Source organism: Neoarius graeffei, chromosome 18 (assembly GCF_027579695.1).
Source record: "Neoarius graeffei isolate fNeoGra1 chromosome 18, fNeoGra1.pri, whole genome shotgun sequence".
Classification (NCBI taxonomy): domain Eukaryota; kingdom Metazoa; phylum Chordata; class Actinopteri; order Siluriformes; family Ariidae; genus Neoarius; species Neoarius graeffei.
In genome coordinates this window covers 35,054,806-35,075,361 of record NC_083586.1, presented here as the reverse complement: position 1 = coordinate 35,075,361, position 20,556 = coordinate 35,054,806, and the positions used below count along the sequence as shown (strand labels likewise).

Below are 20,556 nucleotides of genomic sequence, written 5' to 3'. Positions count from 1 at the left end.
GGAAATCACTGTATGGGCTCAGGAACACTTCAGAAAACCATCGTCTGTGAAAACAGTTCATTACTGCATCCACAAATGCAAGTTAAAACCAGATATAAACAATATCCAGAAACAACACCACCTTCTCTGGGCCTGAGCTCTTTTACGATGGACTGAGGTGAAGTGGAAAACTGTCCCGAGGTCTGACAAATTAAAAAGTAGAAATTCTTTTTAGAAAATCATGGACACCACATCCTCCAGGCTAAAGAGGAGAGGGACCATCCGGCTTGTTATCAGTGCACAGTTCAAAAGCCGGCATCTGTGATGGTATGAGGGTGCATTAGTGCACATGACATGGGTAGCTTGTACATCTGGGAATGCATCATTAATGCTGAATGATATATACATGTTTCAGAGCAATATGCTGCCACCCAGACAAAATATATATTTTTCAGGGAAGGCCTTCCTTCTTTCAGCAAGACAATGCCAAACAGCTTTCTGCATATAATACTGCATGACTCTTTTACTAGAGTCCAGGTGCTAAACTGGCCTGCCTGCAGTCCAGACCCATCTCCCATTTAAAACATTTGGTGCATTATGAAGCGCAAAATACGATAAAGACGACCCTGAACTGTTGAGCAACTAAAATTGTATATCCGGCAAGAATGGAACAACATTTCTTACAAAACTACAGCAATTAGTCTCCTTGGTTCCCAAATATTTACAGAGTGTTCTTAAAAGTAAAGGTGATGCAACACAGTGGTAAACATGTCCCCGTCCCAACTTTTCTGAAACGTTTTGCTGGAATCAAATTCAAAACAAGCATACATTTTCCAAAAACCAAAATTTCAGTTTCAGCATTTGATATGTTGTCTTTGTACCATTTTCAATGAAATATACAGAGAGTGTCTATGATTTGCAAATTAAATCGCATTCTGTTTTTATTTACAGTTTACACAGCGTCCTAACTTTTTTTGGAATTGTGCACATCCTGCCTCTTTCCCAAAAAGGCCAATCATCTGCTGAACCGGAAAACATATTAAACCAATTGTATTATTGCGCATGCATCGTAGAAGTTTAGCAACCTTGCGTATGCGTAGTATAGTTTTACCTGTGAAGGAAGAAAAGATATTTGAACTTTATTTTGGAGCCAAGTCGCCAAACTCTAAGCATTTTGTTTTAAAAATCAAATTTAACTTGCGATTCTATATATGCGGTTTTTATGTCCCAGTTGCTACTGAAAATGCAGTTATAGCTCTCTCCACATTCAGTAGACCCCTTCGCAGTAAACGTCATTCATACGTAAGAGGAAACTGCATGCGCAGCCTGGACCCAAAAAAGACTCGGCGACAGTAGAGACGAGAAGAAATATTTGGAAGAAATGCCTAGTTGTTGTGTTGTCAGGTGTCAGAATTGTAGCAGTGATGGGGTTAAAATGTACACAATTCCAGCAGGATCTCACCCATTCCAAAAATAAAAAAAATAATAAAACAATCGCCGACGTCTATGGCTACAAGCCATCAAACGTGTAGACTGGGATGAAAGCACTATGCGCGGGTTTGCAGCGCCCACTTCATCACAGGTAAGATCAGGCTATTTATTAAATATTTCTTTTTTATTCTTTCTAGTCTTCGTTTATTGATGTAGCAAAATACTTTGGTAACGTTTGTCTGATTAGCTGGGTCATAGTTACACAATGTAATGAATATTGTTAGCATGTTAACTTAGCTTTGCATGCAGTTTTGTTTGTAGGAGAGGTCTCGCTTGACTCAAGCAGTCCAGATTTTGTGCCGTCATTATTTGTGTCTGCCGAAAATCACAATTTTAAAGCAAGGATGGAAAGGTAAAATTGTGTGCCCTCACTCTAAATGCCAACTTACGTTGACTGCTCTAACCTAGCTCCCGCCCAGTTCAGTTTCATTTCTGCTCTCTGCATCTCTTTTTACGCAGCTCTGATTTCTCTTAGCTGCACTCTTTACACTATCATTCCTTTCATGCCATTACCTCCTGCAAATTGCTGTTTAGTGTTGGGATTTGCTGTTGTAGCTAAAGCCACATTGCCATCACATCACTGGCATAATTTGATTAAAACAAAATGAATATGAATGTCCCATTGTTAATCAAGTTGTAGTCTCGCTGTAACCAGAATGTTGATGGCAGGCTACTTTTGTAAATAGGATTTTTTGAGTTTGACATTTTTTGTAAATAGTATGACTGCCTTCAGGTATCAGAGGAAAACTTACTAACATCGTCCGTCCACTCTTTAATTAAATACAGATCCAGTAGGCGATGTCCACTTGTTAGAGTTAACTTATTTATGTAGCATTCTCAATCTTGTAACGACAATTGTTTGGCATAATCTGACAGCTCATAATGCCGATCTATGGGCAGCGCCATTGTTTCTGAGTCCAGGCTGCGCGCGCATCCTGGCAACGGTCGGTTTGTTTACAGACATGCGAAGGGGTCTGTTAGATAGGCACTTGGTCTTTGTAGTCCAAAATAACTTCCCAAGTGTGTTCAAGACCTGCCAATAAGGAATTCGGCAGAAGTGTGCACTGAACATCTTGAAATCCACAAGACAGCAGTCGAGTTCAATCGTGACAAAACAGCCAATGTAGAAATAGGAGAACTCCATATCACAATCCACATTCATGGATATCAGTAATCTTCTGGGATAACTTGTTGGAGGTCTGTTCCCCTCCCCTGAGTCAAATCTCAAAAACTGATATTGTATTCACAATAGAACATAGAAAACATATCAAATGTCGAAAGTGAGACATTTTGAAATTTCATGCCAAATATTGGCTCATTTGAAATTTCATGACAGCAACACATCTCAAAAAAGTTGGGACAGGGGCAATAAGAGGCTGGAAAAGTTAAAGGTACAAAAAAGGAACAGCTGGAGGACCAAATTGCAACTCATTAGGTCAATTGGCAATAGGTCATTAACATGACTGGGTATAAAAAGAGCATCTTGGAGTGGCAGCGGCTCTCAGAAGTAAAGATGGGAAGAGGATCACCAATCCCCCTAATTCTGCGCCGACAAATAGTGGAGCAATATCAGAAAGGAGTTCGACAGTGTAAAATTGCAAAGAGTTTGAACATATCATCATCTACAGTGCATAATATCATCAAAAGATTCAGAGAATCTGGAAGAATCTCGGTGCGTAAGGGTCAAGGCCGGAAAACCATACTGGGTGCCCGTGATCTTCGGGCCCTTAGACGGCACTGCATCACATACAGGCATGCTTCTGTATTGGAAATCACAAAATGGGCTCAGGGATATTTCCAGAGAACATTATCTGTGAACACAATTCATCGTGCCATCCGCCGTTGCCAGCTAAAACTCTACAGTTCAAAGAAGAAGCCGTATCTAAACATGATCCAGAAGCGCAGACGTCTTCTCTGGCCAAGGCTCATTTAAAATGGACTGTGGCAAAGTGGAAAACTGTTCTGTGGTCAGACGAATCAAAATTTGAAGTTCTTTATGGAAATCAGGGACGACGTGCCATTCGGACTAAAGAGGAGAAGGACAACCCAAGTTATCATCAGCGCTCAGTTCAGAAGCCTGCATCTCTGGTGGTATGGGGTTGCATTAGTGCGTGTGGCATGGGCAGCTTACACATCTGGAAAGACACCATCAATGCTGAAAGGTATATCCAGGTTCTAGAGCAACATATGCTCCCATCCAGACGACGTCTCTTTCAGGGAAGACCTTGCATTTTCCAACATGACAATGCCAAACCACATACTGCATCAATTACAGCATCATGGCTGCGTAGAAGAAGGGTCCGGGTACTGAACTGGCCAGCCTGCAGTCCAGATCTTTCACCCATAGAAAACATTTGGCGCATCATAAAACGGAAGATATGACAAAAAAGACCCAAGGCAGTTGAGCAACTAGAATCCTACATTAGACAAGAATGGGTTAACATTCCTATCCCTAAACTTGAGCAACTTGTCTCCTCAGTCCCCAGATGTTTACAGACTGTTGTAAAGAGAAAAGGGGATGTCTCACAGTGGTAAACATGGCCTTGTCCCAACTTATTTTGAGATGTGTTGTCATGAAATTTAAAAATCACCTAATTTTTCTCTTTAAATGATACATTTTCTCAGTTTAAACATTTGATATGTCATCTATGTTTTATTCTGAATAAAATATGGAATTTTGAAGCTTCCACATCATTGCATTCCGTTTTTATTTACAATTTGTACTTTGTCCCAACTTTTTTGGAATCGGGGTTGTACTTGCTCATTTATTTATATATTGAGGAAAATGATCCAATATTACATATCTGAGTGGCAAAAGTATGTGAACCTTTGCTTTCAGTACCTGGTGTGACCCCCTTGTGCAGCAATAAATGCATCTAAACGTTTCCGGTAACTGTTGATCCCCTGTTGAAAAGGTGAGTTTTGGCAGTTTTATTTTTAGTCTAGCAGTATAAGGCAATAGAATGTTTCTTTTTCATCTTACTTTCATATTTCATAGTGTTTGCATATTTTTGGCCAATATTTTACAACCTTGGTCAATTTAGATCAAACTTTTGATAGAATCTACGGCCGGTCATTTTGCCCCGCCTCGCGCTCCGTCCGGTGTGGTAGTGATGTCCCGTTGCTCGCGCGCCGCAGCAGAGACCCACGCGACCTTCAGCCGGTACAGTCGCTGTTCTTTTACCAGCGCCGTTATTCTCATCTTTTCCATTTTTCCATTGTGTCCTATTTCACCATATCAAATACCCAAAATGTATCATATTATTCATATTTAAGTGAAGAATCGTCATCATAACTTAGCATTTTTAACCCAAGCAATCAAAAAGAGGAAATTTATTCAGTATTTTCACGCATCTGTGAAGGAGGGGCTTTAATTCTTCATGATGTAGTTATTTTATATGAAAATCAATTCATATAAAATGAATGCTGTGGGCGGCACGGTGGCGTAGTGATTAGCACTGTTGCCTCACAGCAAGAAGGTTCCGGGTTCGAGCCCAGCAGCCGGCGAGGGCCTTTCTGTGCGGAGTTTGCATGTTCTCCCTGTGTCTGTGTGGGTTTCCTCCGGGTGCTCCGGTTTCCCCCACAGTCCAAAGACATGCAATTAGGTTGATGTGGGGCGGCCTTGGGCTGAAGTGCCCTTGAGCAAGGTACCTGACCCCTGACTGCTCGAGGGGCACTCTGGTGTGGCCCACACCAGGGTGCGTGTGTTCACTGCTTCAGATGGGTTAAATGCAGAGGATGAATTTCACTGTGCTTGAAGTGTGCATGTGACAAATAAAGGTTTCTTCTTCAATTTTCCAAAAGCATTTGAACTGTAATAAAAAAAAAATGTTACACAGTGGAGGCCAGATAAAGCAAGATACTATCTTTATGCAATTAGGTTGATGTGGGGCGGCCTTGGGCTGAAGTGCCCTTGAGCAAGGTACCTGACCCCTGACTGCTCGAGGGCACATGACAAAAGAAACATTGAGTGTTAGGTAAATGCAAAAAAAAAAAAGTAAAATTAAAAAAAAAAATTTTTTTTGACCATAATGTCCCAAATGAGAGCCCAGTTTCTGAGACGGACCCATATCGGAATCATCTCATTATCTGTAGCCGCTTTATCCTGTTCTACAGGGTCGCAGGCAAGCTGGAGTCTATCCCAGCTGACTACGGGTGAAAGGCGGGGTACACCCTGGACAAGTCACCAGGTCATCACAGGGCCGACACATAGACACAGACAACCATTCACACTCTCATTCACACCTACGCTCAATTTACACTACGTTCAGACTGCCACCTGAAACGACCCATATCTGATTTGTTGTGAAATCCGATTTTTTGTTAGGCCGTTCACATTACCAATTATATGAGACTTGTATGCGATCTCCAATATGAACGGAAAACGACCCAAAAGTGTCCCGCATGCGCAAATTGACACGTAATAAGCACATCTACGTAATACGTAAACAAAAAAAAAAAAGCACACTCTTCAAGTTTAATGATTTTTTTGTTTGTTTGTTTGTTTAGTGTTAGTGTTAAAGTGTGAGGTCTCGTGTGTGTTTTTGTTTCTGAACTGAAATGAAAACGTGTAGCCTGGTAACGAGGGTTGACTCCTAAATGTCTCTCTAATTTCTATATAAGTGCACTACATGTTACTAGGAAGTAATGGATTTTTAAACTCTATATAGTGCACTCGAGCTTCAGTAGGCAGTCATTTGGGATACGGCCGCTGTATTACCAAACTCTTAATTCAGGCTTAATAATTTGCACATTTATTTCGTCATATTAATAAACTTTTTCTACATTTTTATAAATATTTATTTAGATTGTTTATAGCCAGCTGAATTCTGCAACTTCTCTCAGCGCTGGCTCAAGGTGCAGAAACACCAGTGCAGTTTGCTATGGAGATGAGGCGAGACCTGGCGATGTGGTTTTTGTGGCGGAACTCACACAATAATCTGATTAATGTGGGCAGCAGACTAATGAGACCGAAGGTGTCAAATTACTGGAAATTTCCAGAACAATCTTATAATCTTGTAATACAGAATGGTTTAAGTTATAAATCAGTTATAGAAACTGTTTTATTTAATCAGGCTAACAGATCAACATCCAGGTCCCTACCAAATCCACCATTAGCTTGATCAATTCTATAAAAGTCTATTTAAATTCTGAAAACTGTACAAATGTTGTTGTTTTCCACCAAAGAGGCGGGATTAGCCAACGCAGAATAGTGACGTTTGTCTCTTGTTGATGACGTGTAGGTCGCATGAATGCGACCTGTCCGGTCAGACTGCAGTCGCATGTGAAAATAACGGATATGCATCGGAATTAGGACCACATATCCAAACGGCCTGGGTCGCATGTGAAAAAATCGGATCGGTGTTGTTCAGATTGTCAATAACAAATCGGATACAGGTCGCATATGGGCAAAAAAAAATCGGATATGGGTCGTTTCAGGGTGCAGTCTGAACGTAGTCTTAGAGTCACCAGTTAACCTAACCTGCATGTCTTTGGACTGTGGGGGAAACCGGAGCACCCGGAGGAAACCCACGCGGAAACGGGGAGAACATGCAAACTTCGCACAGAAAGGCCCTCGCCGGCCACGGGGCTCGAACCCAGACCCTCTTGCTGTGAGGCAACAGCGCTAACCACTACACCACCATGCCGCCTATTGGAATCATTGTATATAAAATCACTTCATTTTGCCTTTACTTAAGTTACTGAACTTATTTAAATTTATTCTTTTTTCAGACGATTTTATCTTCTATTTTTAGACATGTTTACGTCTTCTCTGATTCAGGAGCTTGGTAGCAAATTTGAATTTCCCTCCGGGGATTAATAAAGTAATTCTGATTCGTACACAGTCTGTCTGACTGTGGATCGGTGGAGTCCAAACTCTTTAGAGATGCTTTTGTAACCTCTTCCAGCCTGATGAGCATCAAACAACGCTTTCTCTGAGGTCCTAAAGGGTTCATGAACTTTCAAGCACCACTGTACTTGTCAACTGTAGTCTAAATAACAATTGCTTGATTTGATAAAGACACTTGTTATCGGGGCAGGAATTTCACGAGGGCCATGGCCCTCGTGCCCTCTCAATTTGGCCTTGTGCCCTTGGAAAAAAATATATATCTCTGCCGTAAGGCCACAGTGGCCTTGATGCCCTGCAGTTTTGTAGTCTGCCTCGTGACTGCCAATAGGCTTTAACATCACCTGCGTCTATTGAGAAAAAAATACGTCTTTTGATGACATTCTGGATTCTTACTGGGCAACTCATCAGTGGTGGATCGGACTCGAGCCTGGCATGAACCGCTCCGACGTGCTATAATGACCCCAATCTATCACCAGCCAACCAGGAGACTTAATCAAACACATCCCCCGCCCACTTGGGTCCGCGTCTGAGATGTTGAATTTTCACAGAAGGAGGGAAGAAGTTGACTGAGGTAAGACTGTGTGATAAATTAACGAACGAATAAGAGAGGAATTTCAACATATAGGGCTTAAGTTTGTTACTGTTAAATAAGCATTGCTTGTACAGTAACGTTATGTCGTTACAACGTTGACCCACTTTTAACGTGCCGAGTACCGACTGTAGCCGGTAACAAATGCTAATTAGCTTGCTGTCAAAAGTGCAAAGACCTTAAATTGCTCTGTGTAAATTAGAAAATGGTGCAACTTCCTCTGTAGCCGTCAACGGACAAGCACAGACTTGTCTTGAGTTTTGCGCCGATCACAGCAGGGCAGCACTGTGGCCTGAGGTAAAACACGATAGTTTAAGTTTGTTTAAATTACAAAAATGAGTGCACCCAATGACTGTCTCATATCCTCTTCATATACTCATACTGTTTAAGTAATGCAATAAAACTAATCTTTAAAAGTGGAATTTACTCAAACTGTTTGCATAGAATGAACTTTGGGGTTAACAGTGACTACGTTTACATGCACATCCAAATCGAGCTGCTGTCGGTAATCGAGCTGAAGGTCCCAGCAGGGTGCCAGAGAAATCCAATCCTACATGCACACAAGGAAATCGGGCTATTGTGTGAGGTGCATTGTGCACCCGAGCCACAGGTGGCGCTACACGCCCCATCGTGTTGGTACACTTCCGGTTGTCGTCATGAAGAAGAGCTATTCAAGAGTGTAAACAAAGTTATCAGTTCCGTGTTCTCCATTGCGCGTTTTTCTCCCGTCCATGAATTTTAATATATTCAACTCCTTAAGCTGAATGAGCATGAACTCTCTCCTCATTGCTCCAGAAGTGCACGTTTCTGCTTGCCTGTGGCAGTGGGGGCGTGGTCAAGCGCCGGTCTGTGACAGGAGGGCGGAGCCAGGGAAGGTGAGTGGCAGAATCACTTCACCTGACGGTAATTAACCTGTGTTTGTGTGTCTTCCCAGTAACCGTGCCCTATTTAAGGAGGCAGAGGGAGAGCAGAGGGGACAGCTCATCCCGGGACTAGAACACAGCACGTGCGTGTGTTTTTCTCTCAAGAATAAAAGTAGGCTGTTAAACTGAAAAGTCTGACAATAAAAAGCCTATTAGTACCAGAAGCTTTGTCCTGCCGTCCTCTGTGCTCCACCCACACTTCAGAGAGCTCTACATCGCCATTTTCTCTTCTTCGTTTGTTCCTCCTGACCTCTTCTGCTGCTCGCTACTACTCTTGTCATGCCGACCGAGGCTGTTGTGTTTCCCGCTTGTGGTCTCGTCACTTCCGGAAGTAGCTCGACAACTAGCTCGATAGGGTATACATGCACAAAGTAGCTCGGCAGAAATCGCATAATCTAGGTCGTGTAGCTCGATTCCGAGAAATCAAGTTCGGTTCAATTTCAGCCGAATTAAGGTGTATACATGGCATTTTGAACTTCGATTTCAGTCGAGCAACGGCAGAAATTCGATTCTCTCTATGTGCATGTAAACGTAGTGACTGTAATAGTGTTGCAGTGTTCTGCAAATTTGCAATTTAATATTTCAGATCTTGAGACATGAAAGTGCCATTTTAAAAAAATAAAAGGTCAGAAATGTTTTCTTTGTCGCCTATTTAGTTCATTTTATTTCCTCAATAATTTTCCTTGATTGAGAAATCGGTCTGGGCTCTTCTGGGTTAATCAGTAGCCTGCATGCTAGTATACGCTCCATTTACAGTCAAACATTTTGATGAACTCCGGGCTCAATTTTGATGAATCAAAAATCTGCGTAGTAGTCCAGTCTGAAGATGCTCTTGCACATTCGGTGTCAATGGAACAAAAATTATGGGAGGATATAGGTTTAATAAGTTTTACAGTTTTTGAAGTGAGTGGTGGATTGATAAGTTTAGATCTGTTCAATATTTTCTTATCCTCAGACATAAGTGTAGGAGATGTTTCTTTACCTGCTTGATGGTTTCGACTGAGACTCCAATCTTCCTCAGAAGAGTCATTAGTCCTTAAATTAAATTCATTATAGACGTGAACTTAAAATCATTGTTTTATTTTATGGACTTGGTGCCCTGGCTTTTGGCCTTCGTGCCCTCAAAAAATTGACAGCACAAAAGGCCAAGTGGCCTTGCCCCTAAAATGACGAAATTCCAGGCCTGATTGTTCTGCTTCACAGAATACTGTATCTGGTTCAGGATTCGAAGAGTCATTTTTATTTCCAGTGTTGCCAGATTGGGCCGTTTTGAGTTTTACTTTGCGGGCAAAAAAATGGCTTGGGTTGGTTGACAAAAACTGGGCGGGTTTGATGTTAGTTCGGCTGGTTTTTAATCAGATGTTTATAAATATTTCGCACCAACATTCTGTGTGAGAATGCAGCCAGAGAGAGACACACACACACACACACACACACACACACGTGTGATATAGTTTCACTCCCACTAGAAAGCAGAGATGGGAGAGAATGTAAACACCTAAGCCGAATGATGTTCTTGAATATGCAAAGGAAATCAGGAAAAACAGCTCTCTTTGGTCAACTGAGGCAAGTCAGAGACCAATACCCTGTCCACACTAGGGATTTTGTACCGATACGAAACTACTTTCGTACCGCAACACCTGTCCACACTAGCAACTATACCGGTACTGTAGCGGTATAACTGTATCAGTACGAAACCCACAAATGTATGGGTTTCGTACCGGTACAGTATCGGTACTGTAGCGCTTCGCTGTAGTGTGGACAGATGAAGCGGCTCTGTATCGATACAAATATAATGCGCAAAGTCTCACACCTCAATCGATGTCTTCGCTGAATAAAATAGTGAAGAACGGAGATTGGTTTGTTTCTTTCTCAACTGCCTCGCGCGTTTTATACGATTCGACTGAATAAATGACCACCAGAAATACAGACTGTACACTGACAACAAAAAGCGCCCACACGTTGTTTCATCTGCATTATTCCCGGAAGGAAGTTACTCGGTAACCACGGAAACATTTCGCGCACGCGCATTTCAACTACCGTGAAAGAAAACCGCAAACATTTCTCGCTAGTGTGGACAGATGCACTAAACTGTACTGGTATACTTTGTATCGATACAGTTATACCACTTTCGTACCGGTATAAGTGTGAACACAGCACTAGTTTACCCAGCAGCCCTTAGGTATTTTAGGCCAAGTTTACATTAGACCGTATCTGTCTCGTTTTCTTCGCGGATGCACTGTCCGTTTACATTAAAATGCCTAGAAACGCCGGGAAACGGGAATCCGCCAGGGTCCACGTATTCAATCCAGATCGTGTCTGGTCCGGTGCTGTGTAAACATTGAGGATACGCGGATACGCTGTGCTGAGCTCTAGCTGGCGTCGTCATTGGACAACGTCACTGTGACATCCACCTTCCTGATTCGCTGGCGTTGGTCATGTGACGCGACTGCTGAAAAACGGCGCGGACTTCCGCCTTGTATCACCTTTCATTAAAGAGTATAAAAGTATGAAAATACTGCAAATACTGATGCAAATACTGCCCATTGTGTAGTTATGATTGTCTTTAGGCTTGCCATCCTTCCACTTGCAAGTGGTAAGTGATATGCGCTGAGATCACACACACAGCGGCTCAGTCCCGAATCACTGCTTGTGCACTACACTCGCGCACTGTGTGAGCTGCGCAGGGCCGGAGTGCGCACCCTCCAGAGGGCACTCGCTGTTCAGGGCGGAGTGATTTGGAGCGCAGGATGCCTGCGGAGCCGAGCGTATCCGTGTATTGGTGTTGCTGTGTGCACGCGAATCGTGTATTGGCGTTGCTGTGTGCACACTAATCATTTTAAAAACGTTAATCTGATGATCCGCTGATACGGTCTAATGTAAACATGGGCTTAAACAACCAAAATCGAGCATTGGCCTAAATTAATCATTAACAATAAACATTAATCTCATTAAGTATTATTTAAACAAAAAAAATGTCGATGTAACTGTAAGACTAATATGAATGTGTGTAATGTAGTGCAGAAACTGAACTCAAACTAGTAAATAAGAATGACGCAATCCATTCTCCATTTTCTCTTCTTATGTTACATTCAGCCATGCATCGGAGCCTAACTTTTTTTTTAACTGAAGTATATAAAACAGGTACAATCTAACAAATCCACAAAAATCAGGATAACAGATGAAGAAAATACATAGACAAAAATAAATTAAGCAGAATAACTAGGCCTATAAAATTAATAAAACAAACAGGATAAATAAAAAGATAAATAAATAAGGCCACACCAATTCAATTAGTTGGTTCTCGGAATCGCCGCTTGAAGAAAATGCAAAATGGAGAAAAAAAAATTGAAATCAAACTCCCGCCAACAGAAAAGGTCACGTGACGTCGAAAACCAATCAAATCGCCCCTTTCACTTTCGATAAAGACTTGTGGAAGAAACATGCCTGTGGAGGGGAGTCCTGCAAAGCCTGCGTTTGAGATTGTTAGGATATTCAGCGAACAGAAGCGGAAAATCTTTGACAGGTGTGTTGAAATTCTGTTTACTGGTTTGCCTGTATTGTCTGGTCTATTTCCACCGCTAATTTTACCATCAGAGCATTTTTTTTTATTTTATTTCGCCTGCTCGCTTCATATTTTTCCTGAAAAAATCCGAGAACCAACTAATTAAATTGGTGTGGCCTAAAAGACAAATAAAAAAAATAAATAACCTCAGTAATGCAGATGTTAGATATGCATTGGGGCGGCACGGTGGTGTAGTGGTTAGCGCTGTCGCCTCACAGCAAGAAGGTCCGGGTTCGAGCCCCGTGGCCGGCGAGGGCCTTTCTGTGCGGAGTTTGCATGTTCTCCCCGTGTCCGCGTGGGTTTCCTCCGGGTGCTCCGGTTTCCCCCACAGTCCAAAGACATGCAGGTTAGGTTAACTGGTGACTCTAAATTGACCGTAGGTGTGAATGTGAGTGTGAATGGTTGTCTGTGTCTATGTGTCAGCCCTGTGATGACCTGGCGACTTGTCCAGGGTGTACCCCGCCTTTCACCCGTAGTCAGCTGGGATAGGCTCCAGCTTGCCTGCGACCCTGTAGAACAGGATAAAGCGGCTACAGATAATGAGATGAGATGAGATATGCATTGTAGCCTAACATAACCTACATAATATTATGCGTGTGCGTCACCTACTGGTGCATGTAGGATTCAGAACACAGCAGATGATTGCAAAGTTATAATCTGATTCAACCATACGTAGCCTAGTACCAGACAGCAGATTTTTCACCTCCAGCACTGACGGTCTCATTAGTGCTGCCGCGATTAGTCGATGTAATCGACCATAAAAAAATGGTTGACTGGAATTTTAGTCGATGACTTTTTTTGTCGGCCTGTCAATCGCCTATTTATTTTTGGTCTTCGGTCTCAAACGGCTCGTCCGAGTTCAGGTAATTCTGCTCCACACCACTAGTTTTGATGTGCACACCCCACCGGTCAAATTGGCTCTCTTTCCTTCTCCCATTATGATCTTCCTTTACTGTCGGGTCTGGTTTTGAGCATGCCTTGACATGAAAATGGCAGCGGCAAGTGACTCTGATGAATCAAGGACGGCGACTTCTAACGCTACGAAAAGACCAAAAGCATCGAAAGTATGGGAATACTTTAGGGCAGCTGATGATCGAGTGGTTTGTACACTCTGTAAGACTTCAGAGTGTTATGTTATGTTTACTTTGGTACAAGTGACATTTTATGTTTTGGCCCTTGAGTTACGGGTTGTTTTACAATCAGGGTACAAAGTTTGTGTCACAGGGGTCCAAAAGTTTTAAGTGAAGGACAAGTTAAAGAACAGATTTCAGGTAATTTTTTGACGTGTGTGTATGGTAGTTTTGTGTAATCTGCTATAAGGTAAAGAAGATTAAGTGTAGCTTTAAGCAGGGCTGGGAGAAACAAATGAAGTGATTCTCAGAGAGGACTTTTTTTTTTTGACAATTCAGAATCCACTACTTCCATAGTGCTTTTAAATATAAGGCTGTAAGCTTTGTGTTAGTTGTCTCTAATATTTATGTCCCGATATCTTGACCACATTTTAGGATGAAAATAATCATTTTAGATATGTTATTTTATATTGAAAAATTAGCTGTCTCGGAGAGGACATTTTTTTGACACAATCACATACTAATTTGATCAAAATAGTCTGAAAACTTACTGGCATTCAACATTAAAACTTAACTATGTTTCCAATGATATGGAACCAAATATGTGTTTTATGGTATAAAGAATGATTTAAGTGCATCCCTTTTGGAGCTACCTGTGGTCAAAAAAGCACTTTTTCTAAATGACACGAGTAATTTTGCTAAATATGACATATATTGCCATACATTCACCAAAAATAACGTTATCACCAAATGTTTTTTTTGCATGGTAAATAGAGCTATCACAGGGCTACAATAAACAACCAAGTTTATTTAGTCAAGCCTTTTGATATTGAAGATAATAAGTGTTAAATGTGATTTTTAGCTTGCGGACCCTGATTGTAAAACAACCCTTACATTCAAAATAAAAAGAACTCAAATGAAATAGCAATCGCTTGATTTTCTTGGAAATTAGTCGTTAAGATTAGTCGACTAATCGAAAAATTAGTCGAAAGATTAGTCGTGAGAAAATTAGTCGTTAGTGGCAGCACTAGGTCTCATGTTGCCATTTAGAAGTTGTTTGCATTGTTGCTCGATTTACAAATAGTATACTGGTCTTTAGCTGCATATTTTTACTTTACAAGATAGGCATCAAGTACATTTTGTACGGAAGCTGAGAGAGGCCCTTTATATAATCTTTTTTTATTCACCTTATCCCGAGATAACGACATAATTCAGGATCTCGAGAAAACAACACAACTAATCCGAGATCTCGAGAAAACAAAACTGTTATTTCGAGATCTCGAGAAAACAAAACCGTTATTCCGTGATCTCGAGAAAACAAAATTATTTCATGATCTCCGCTGGATCACTGTATCTCCGTCGGTAGAGACGAAGCCGGGCCAGTCTTCTGCGGAGGTGCCGCGGACTCATTTTGAAATGATCCCTTATTAAAAGACTTAATGCAATCTCTCCCTGTGTCAACCCCTGATCAAAATATTGCCTTATTAGGTGATCGATTATTCCAGACATTCTAATGACCAAAGTTGCGTCTATACAGAATGAGAAATAGCCCCAAAGTCAGCATATCACAAGTCTCTTGGCGCACCTGAATGAACCATTTCTCAGCTGTTTACTCGAGATCATGAAATAATTGTTTTGTTTTCTCGAGATCTTGAATTAGTTGTGTTGTTTTCTCGAGATCCTGAATTAATTATGTCGTTATCTCGGGACAATAAGGTGAACAAAAAAAAGGATTATATGAAGGGCCTCTCTCTCGGCTTCCGTAATTTTGGGTGGCTTTTGAACATATTTTGGGCTGGAAAACATCAGCAGTATCTGGCAACACTGTTTATTTCTTTAACCCTTATTTAAGCAGGAGGTCACTTGAGACTAGCAATCCCAATTCTGCCAGAGAGTCCTGGACTTGTCCTACAAATTGCCATTTGCTTTCTTTAAAATGTCAATGAATAACTTTTTTTTTTTTAGGGTTTTATAGCCTACAGCTGTCTCTTGAACAACTAAACAGCCTTTGACCTCATCCTCAAGACCCTCTCATGACCAAAGAGTCACAGAAAGAATCTAGATTACTGCGTTCTACTGTAATCAGACCCTCCAGAATCTTGCGATGTTGCGATTTGCAACTTCAACGCAAATTCAACCAATCCCCGCGAACTCAGGGCGGTGTTGCAATTATATCCAATCACCGCAACTTTCCTGCAAATTTGACCAATCATTGGCGTCGTCTTGAGGTGACGTCGACAAACTACCTTCCGCCTTCCAGTGTTGCCAGATTGGGCGGTTTCAAGAGCATTTTGGCAGGTTTTGAACATATTTTGGGCTGGAAAATGTCAGCAGTATCTGGCAACACTTCTTACTTCCGTGTATGGAGCACTTGCATGTGACGTCACATCCGATCCAGATTGTAAACAGACGCCACCTTGTCGGTCAAACGCCATATTTCCGCCTTCTACTTCTACCTTTTCTTCTGGAAAACCTTACTATATACAATTCTACTACAACGTCAACTCCACTGAAAATCAATAAAACATAAGACGAGTGGAATCCTGTGTCCGAGTCCTTCTCTTTCAAGTGTGGGAAACCCATGATGCTCACATACACTTGACAGTAGGCTGCCACGGGACCCTGACAGGCGTGCAAAATGGATTGCTGCTATCAGGTATACCATATATACAGTAATAGTGATAGACTACTGATACTTGATCTCACTGATAATATAAAATATTCAACCATAATAGTGGATATACTTGTATCTCAATACTTAAGTGGCTTACCCGTCCAATGAGGATTGTTATTTTCTTGTTTACAAGATGCCACATCTGAGGGCGGCTGACAAATCCTGAATTTCTGTAAAGATAACTGTCCAGAGATTTAGGCCCTGTCCACACGGCAACGGATTCAGGTGAATCCGATACAACTGTTTATCGTTTTGGCCTGGCGTCCACACGGCACCGGCGTTTTGGGTGCCCAAAACGCAATCTTTTGAGAACGGGTTCCAGAGTGGAAAAATCTGGCAACGGCGCCATTGCAAAGTCGTCTGGATGAGTAGAACAGATTTGTTTACGATGATGTCACAACCACATGACTGAGTGCTTCACGCCGGGTAGAAGTGTAATGAACTCGATGCGAGTTGTCAACAAATCCTATAACTTGGTTCATGAAACGCGCTTACAAAATATTTTCACTGTGAATATTTATTGTGTAATGGTGCAAAGTGAGAGAGAGAGAGAGAGAGAGAGAGAGAGAGAGAGAGAATAGCCCTTAGGGCAGAGTCAATCCCGCCAGCAAAAATAGGGAAAAAAAAGGAGCGATCTCACCTCTTCAGATATTGGTTTAAGTCCTACAATACATTCCTCAAAAAGGGTGTAGAAGAACAAATTAATCCATCAACGTGTAGCATTCAATTTATTCCGGACCATTAAAGATGCCGCCTTCCGCGTAGAATCATATGTCATCCTCGCCGCCATATTGGATGGGTCAAAGCGGAGAATAAAGATGCCTCATTCATGTGCTGCGTTTACAGGGGTGATAGCGTTCTGGCGCCGCGCCGGATTTCCGGCGTACCGTGGCTGGGGAAAAAAAAATAAATAAAAATCTAGTTCGCCCATTGTCCTGTGTCATTCTGAGATGCGCAGATAGACAGTAAAGGGAATTCTGAATTCCCTTTACTGTCTATCTGCGCATCTCAGAATGACACAGGACAATGGGCGAACTAGATTTTTTTTTTTTTTCCCCAGCCACAGTACGCCGGAAATCCGGTGCGGCGCCGGAACGCTATCACCCCTGCGTTTAACTGTACCAACAGGTTTACCGTCCAAACGAGATCACATGGGATTACCTTTCACAGGTGAGACTGGAAAAATACTTTTCATTGTATTTGGTCATTATAATGTAATTTTACGAACAGATTTTTCTGACTTTGTGGCTAATATGAAGTCTCGCGCATAATAGTTTATGCGCATGCGTCCTTACTTCTATTGTTCTGGTGTCTCCAAAGGGACCGTCTTACAGTGCCCCTAGAGGTGTGGCATGTGTATTGCATCGTTTTCAGCAAGCGTTGCGTTGCCATATGGACCTGATATTTTACTGATCGTTGCCAATGTGAACGCGATATTTTTTTAAATAACATCTCGTTGCCGTTGTCGTGTGGATGTAGCCTTATAAGCACGCAGTGCTTCACCACTGAACAGCGAGGGAAAGTTAATGAGGTAATTATACACGTCCGGGTATTCCACCTCTGGCAGTTCAATATCCACTGACAACTAGATATATTTTAGGCATACTGTATATCTAGTTATCTGTTCATTAGAAAAATGAGCCGTGTAATCCATCGGTTGAAATTGATCCATTTTGTACACGAGTGCAGCAGTATTCAGCGGTGTTTTTTACCGACAAGATGGCGGCTGTTTACATTCCGGTCACATGACTGCAAGAGGTCTATACGTTCAAGAGAAGCAGCATGTGCGAGTCAGTGTTTCTGTAGGCTTAAATCCTGTTGCTGAAAATGTGTTATGTTTACAGTGAAGGACTGTGTGCACTTTACATTATTTTTTTTACTTAATACAAGAAATTAATGGATGCCAACATTTTTGCCAAAATGGTATTTTATTTTCCATTGTTTAGGCAGCTTCAGCATCATACTGTGAGATTCTGCTCAAATTGTTTTTTTTCTTCTATGAAGCCTGAGCCATTTATTTTATTAGTTTATAATTATTGTTTAATTTAGTCTTCAGGAGAGACTGCCTGCACACAGTACTAGTATTAATAGTTTTTTTCTTACATGAAAGCTGAGGCATTTATATTATATTTTAAGGTAACTTCATGTTGTGCTGTGAGGTTCTCTGCACTTTAAAGTGCCATTCCACCATTGGATGTATTCTTTGGCATAAAATACAATATATTTTATGACAACATGACTAGACAGAGAAATCTTTTAGCTTCAAAATGATAGATCAAACAATTTTTTGACGACAAGTATATTAATTTTGCGACCAAAGTCACCTACCCTTTTAATTTCCGCGCGGTAGTGAAACGTGATGTCATCGGCAGGTTCCCCTTCTTGTGTACCACGTCACGTGTGACGTGGCACAGATTATCAGTAATGGCGGATAGAACGCGATTTCCACTTGTCGATTGCTGTGCCGATATTCACCATCGACCGTCTCCTTTGGGCATCACTTGCTATTTTATTTCGCTTCTTTTCCGAAGCTGACAATCACGTTCTATTCGCCATTGCTGATAATCTGTGACGTGGTACACAAGAAGGGGAACCTGCCGATGACATCACGCGCGGAAATTAAAAGGGTAGCTGACTTTGGTCGCAAAATTAATATACTTGTCGTTGTCAATAAATTACGTTTGATATATCATTTTGAAGCTAAAAGATTTCTCTGTCTAGTCATCTCATCTCATTATCTCTAGCCGCTTTATCCTTCTACAGGGTCGCAGGCAAGCTGGAGCCTATCCCAGCTGACTACGGGTGAAAGGCGGGGTACACCCTGGACAAGTCGCCAGGTCATCACAGGGCTGACACATAGACACAGACAACCATTCACACTCACATTCACACCTACGGTCAATTTAGAGTCACCAGTTAACCTAACCTGCATGTCTTTGGACTGTGGGGGAAACCGGAGCACCCGGAGGAAACCCACGCGGACACGGGGAGAACATGCAAACTCCGCACAGAAAGGCCCTCGCCGGCCCCGGGGCTCGAACCCAGGACCTTCTTGCTGTGAGGCGACAGCGCTAACCACTACACCACCGTGCCGCCCCTGTCTAGTCATGTTGTCATAAAATATATTGTATTTTATGCCAAAAAAATACATCCAATGGTGGAATGGCACTTTAACTTTTGAACCAACAGGTGCATTTGGATAAGTAAAGCCTATTTTTCTGCATTTTTGTAGTCCTGGTAATCTTTTATATTGGTAAAGTTGTTTATAGGACCATTTCTCAGTGTCTTTGTTTTTTTAATCAATAGTTTTTCAGTAATAACTTAATATTTAACATATCACTCAATTTTAATCACAAAAAGAGAAAATCGCAACAATTTCAACAACTTTCATCGCAATATTTTTTTTGGAACCCCCCCCGCAACATCAATCACAAAAACGGCCCGCAAAATCCTGGGGGGACTGTGTAATAAACAAAAATGTACGCATGAAAGCAGCATTTTAAATGAAAAATGTTTATGCCCCCAAACCCTTGACTTCATCATCATCATCCACCAGCTCTTAGCTACAAAGCTACTGTGGAAAAGCGCATGCGCAGTAGCTAGACTTTGCATGTCCTTTGTTTTGATGCATTATTCCACTTACCTTTCATGTATAAAAAACAGTGCTCTTCTTTTCGCCATACAAAAATAGTAATATACTAAGTATGTCCTTCTTATATTCTAGAATATACTGAAAATATATTACAATATATTCCATGTCCATGTTATGATGCACAAGGCTAAAGGAACACTGCCCTGACCGTTAGCTCACATTGCTAAGTTCCTCAGCTAGCCGAATACCGCTAGCTCCAACCACACCGTTTCCTTCAATTCATCTGCTATACCACGGAAAAACTAAAATATATGAATAAAGTGTCAAAACAGAATAAATTCACGCACAGTTCTTACACATTTATCTCGCTACAACCACGCTCTGCCACTAGCAACAACCAGCTATGTTTATGGCAACTGCTGAATTCCAAATCGCTCCATATTGAACTGTAGTGCACTATATAGTGTGTCGAAGTAATTGCGTCACAACCTAAGAAGTGCACTCGTATACGGAGCAAGCAGCCATTTGAGATTGAGCCATCGTCTTGTGAATTGAACTGGTTGACTGACAGCACTAGATGTTGGGAGCAAACAGCGATATTTTGTGGCAGCTCGCCGATTTGATCCGACATGTCCAATCATTTCTGTGATTTTTTTTTTTTTGGCCATTTTCTCCAGCTGTTGTGTTGCATTTCTTTACGACTTGCATTTTTTTTGTATTGATTTATTCATTATTAAAATGACATTGTATAAAAATGCTACAATAACATAATAATAAATGGATAAGACCTTATTTCCATTGTGGTCCAAAACTACTGTATAA

General features: G+C 41.5%; 1 protein-coding gene across 3 annotated transcripts in view; it reads right to left on the bottom strand.

The window, feature by feature from the left end:
- The window catches only part of chst10 (carbohydrate sulfotransferase 10), a 58,725-nt gene extending 38,560 nt beyond the window's left edge, over positions 1-20,165 (bottom strand). The window contains exon 1 of one of the 3 annotated variants that reach the window (XM_060898741.1): positions 20,091-20,165. Coding sequence is in view for 1 of the 3 variants with exons in the window: in XM_060898739.1 (XP_060754722.1) it covers positions 19,786-19,823 (38 nt within the window). In the remaining 2 variants the exon portion in view is untranslated. Of the gene's footprint in view, positions 1-19,785 lie in introns of all 3 variants that reach the window. The other 2 variants (XM_060898739.1, XM_060898740.1) reach the window with 2 other exon arrangements.
- Between the last annotated feature and the right edge of the window lie 391 nt (positions 20,166-20,556).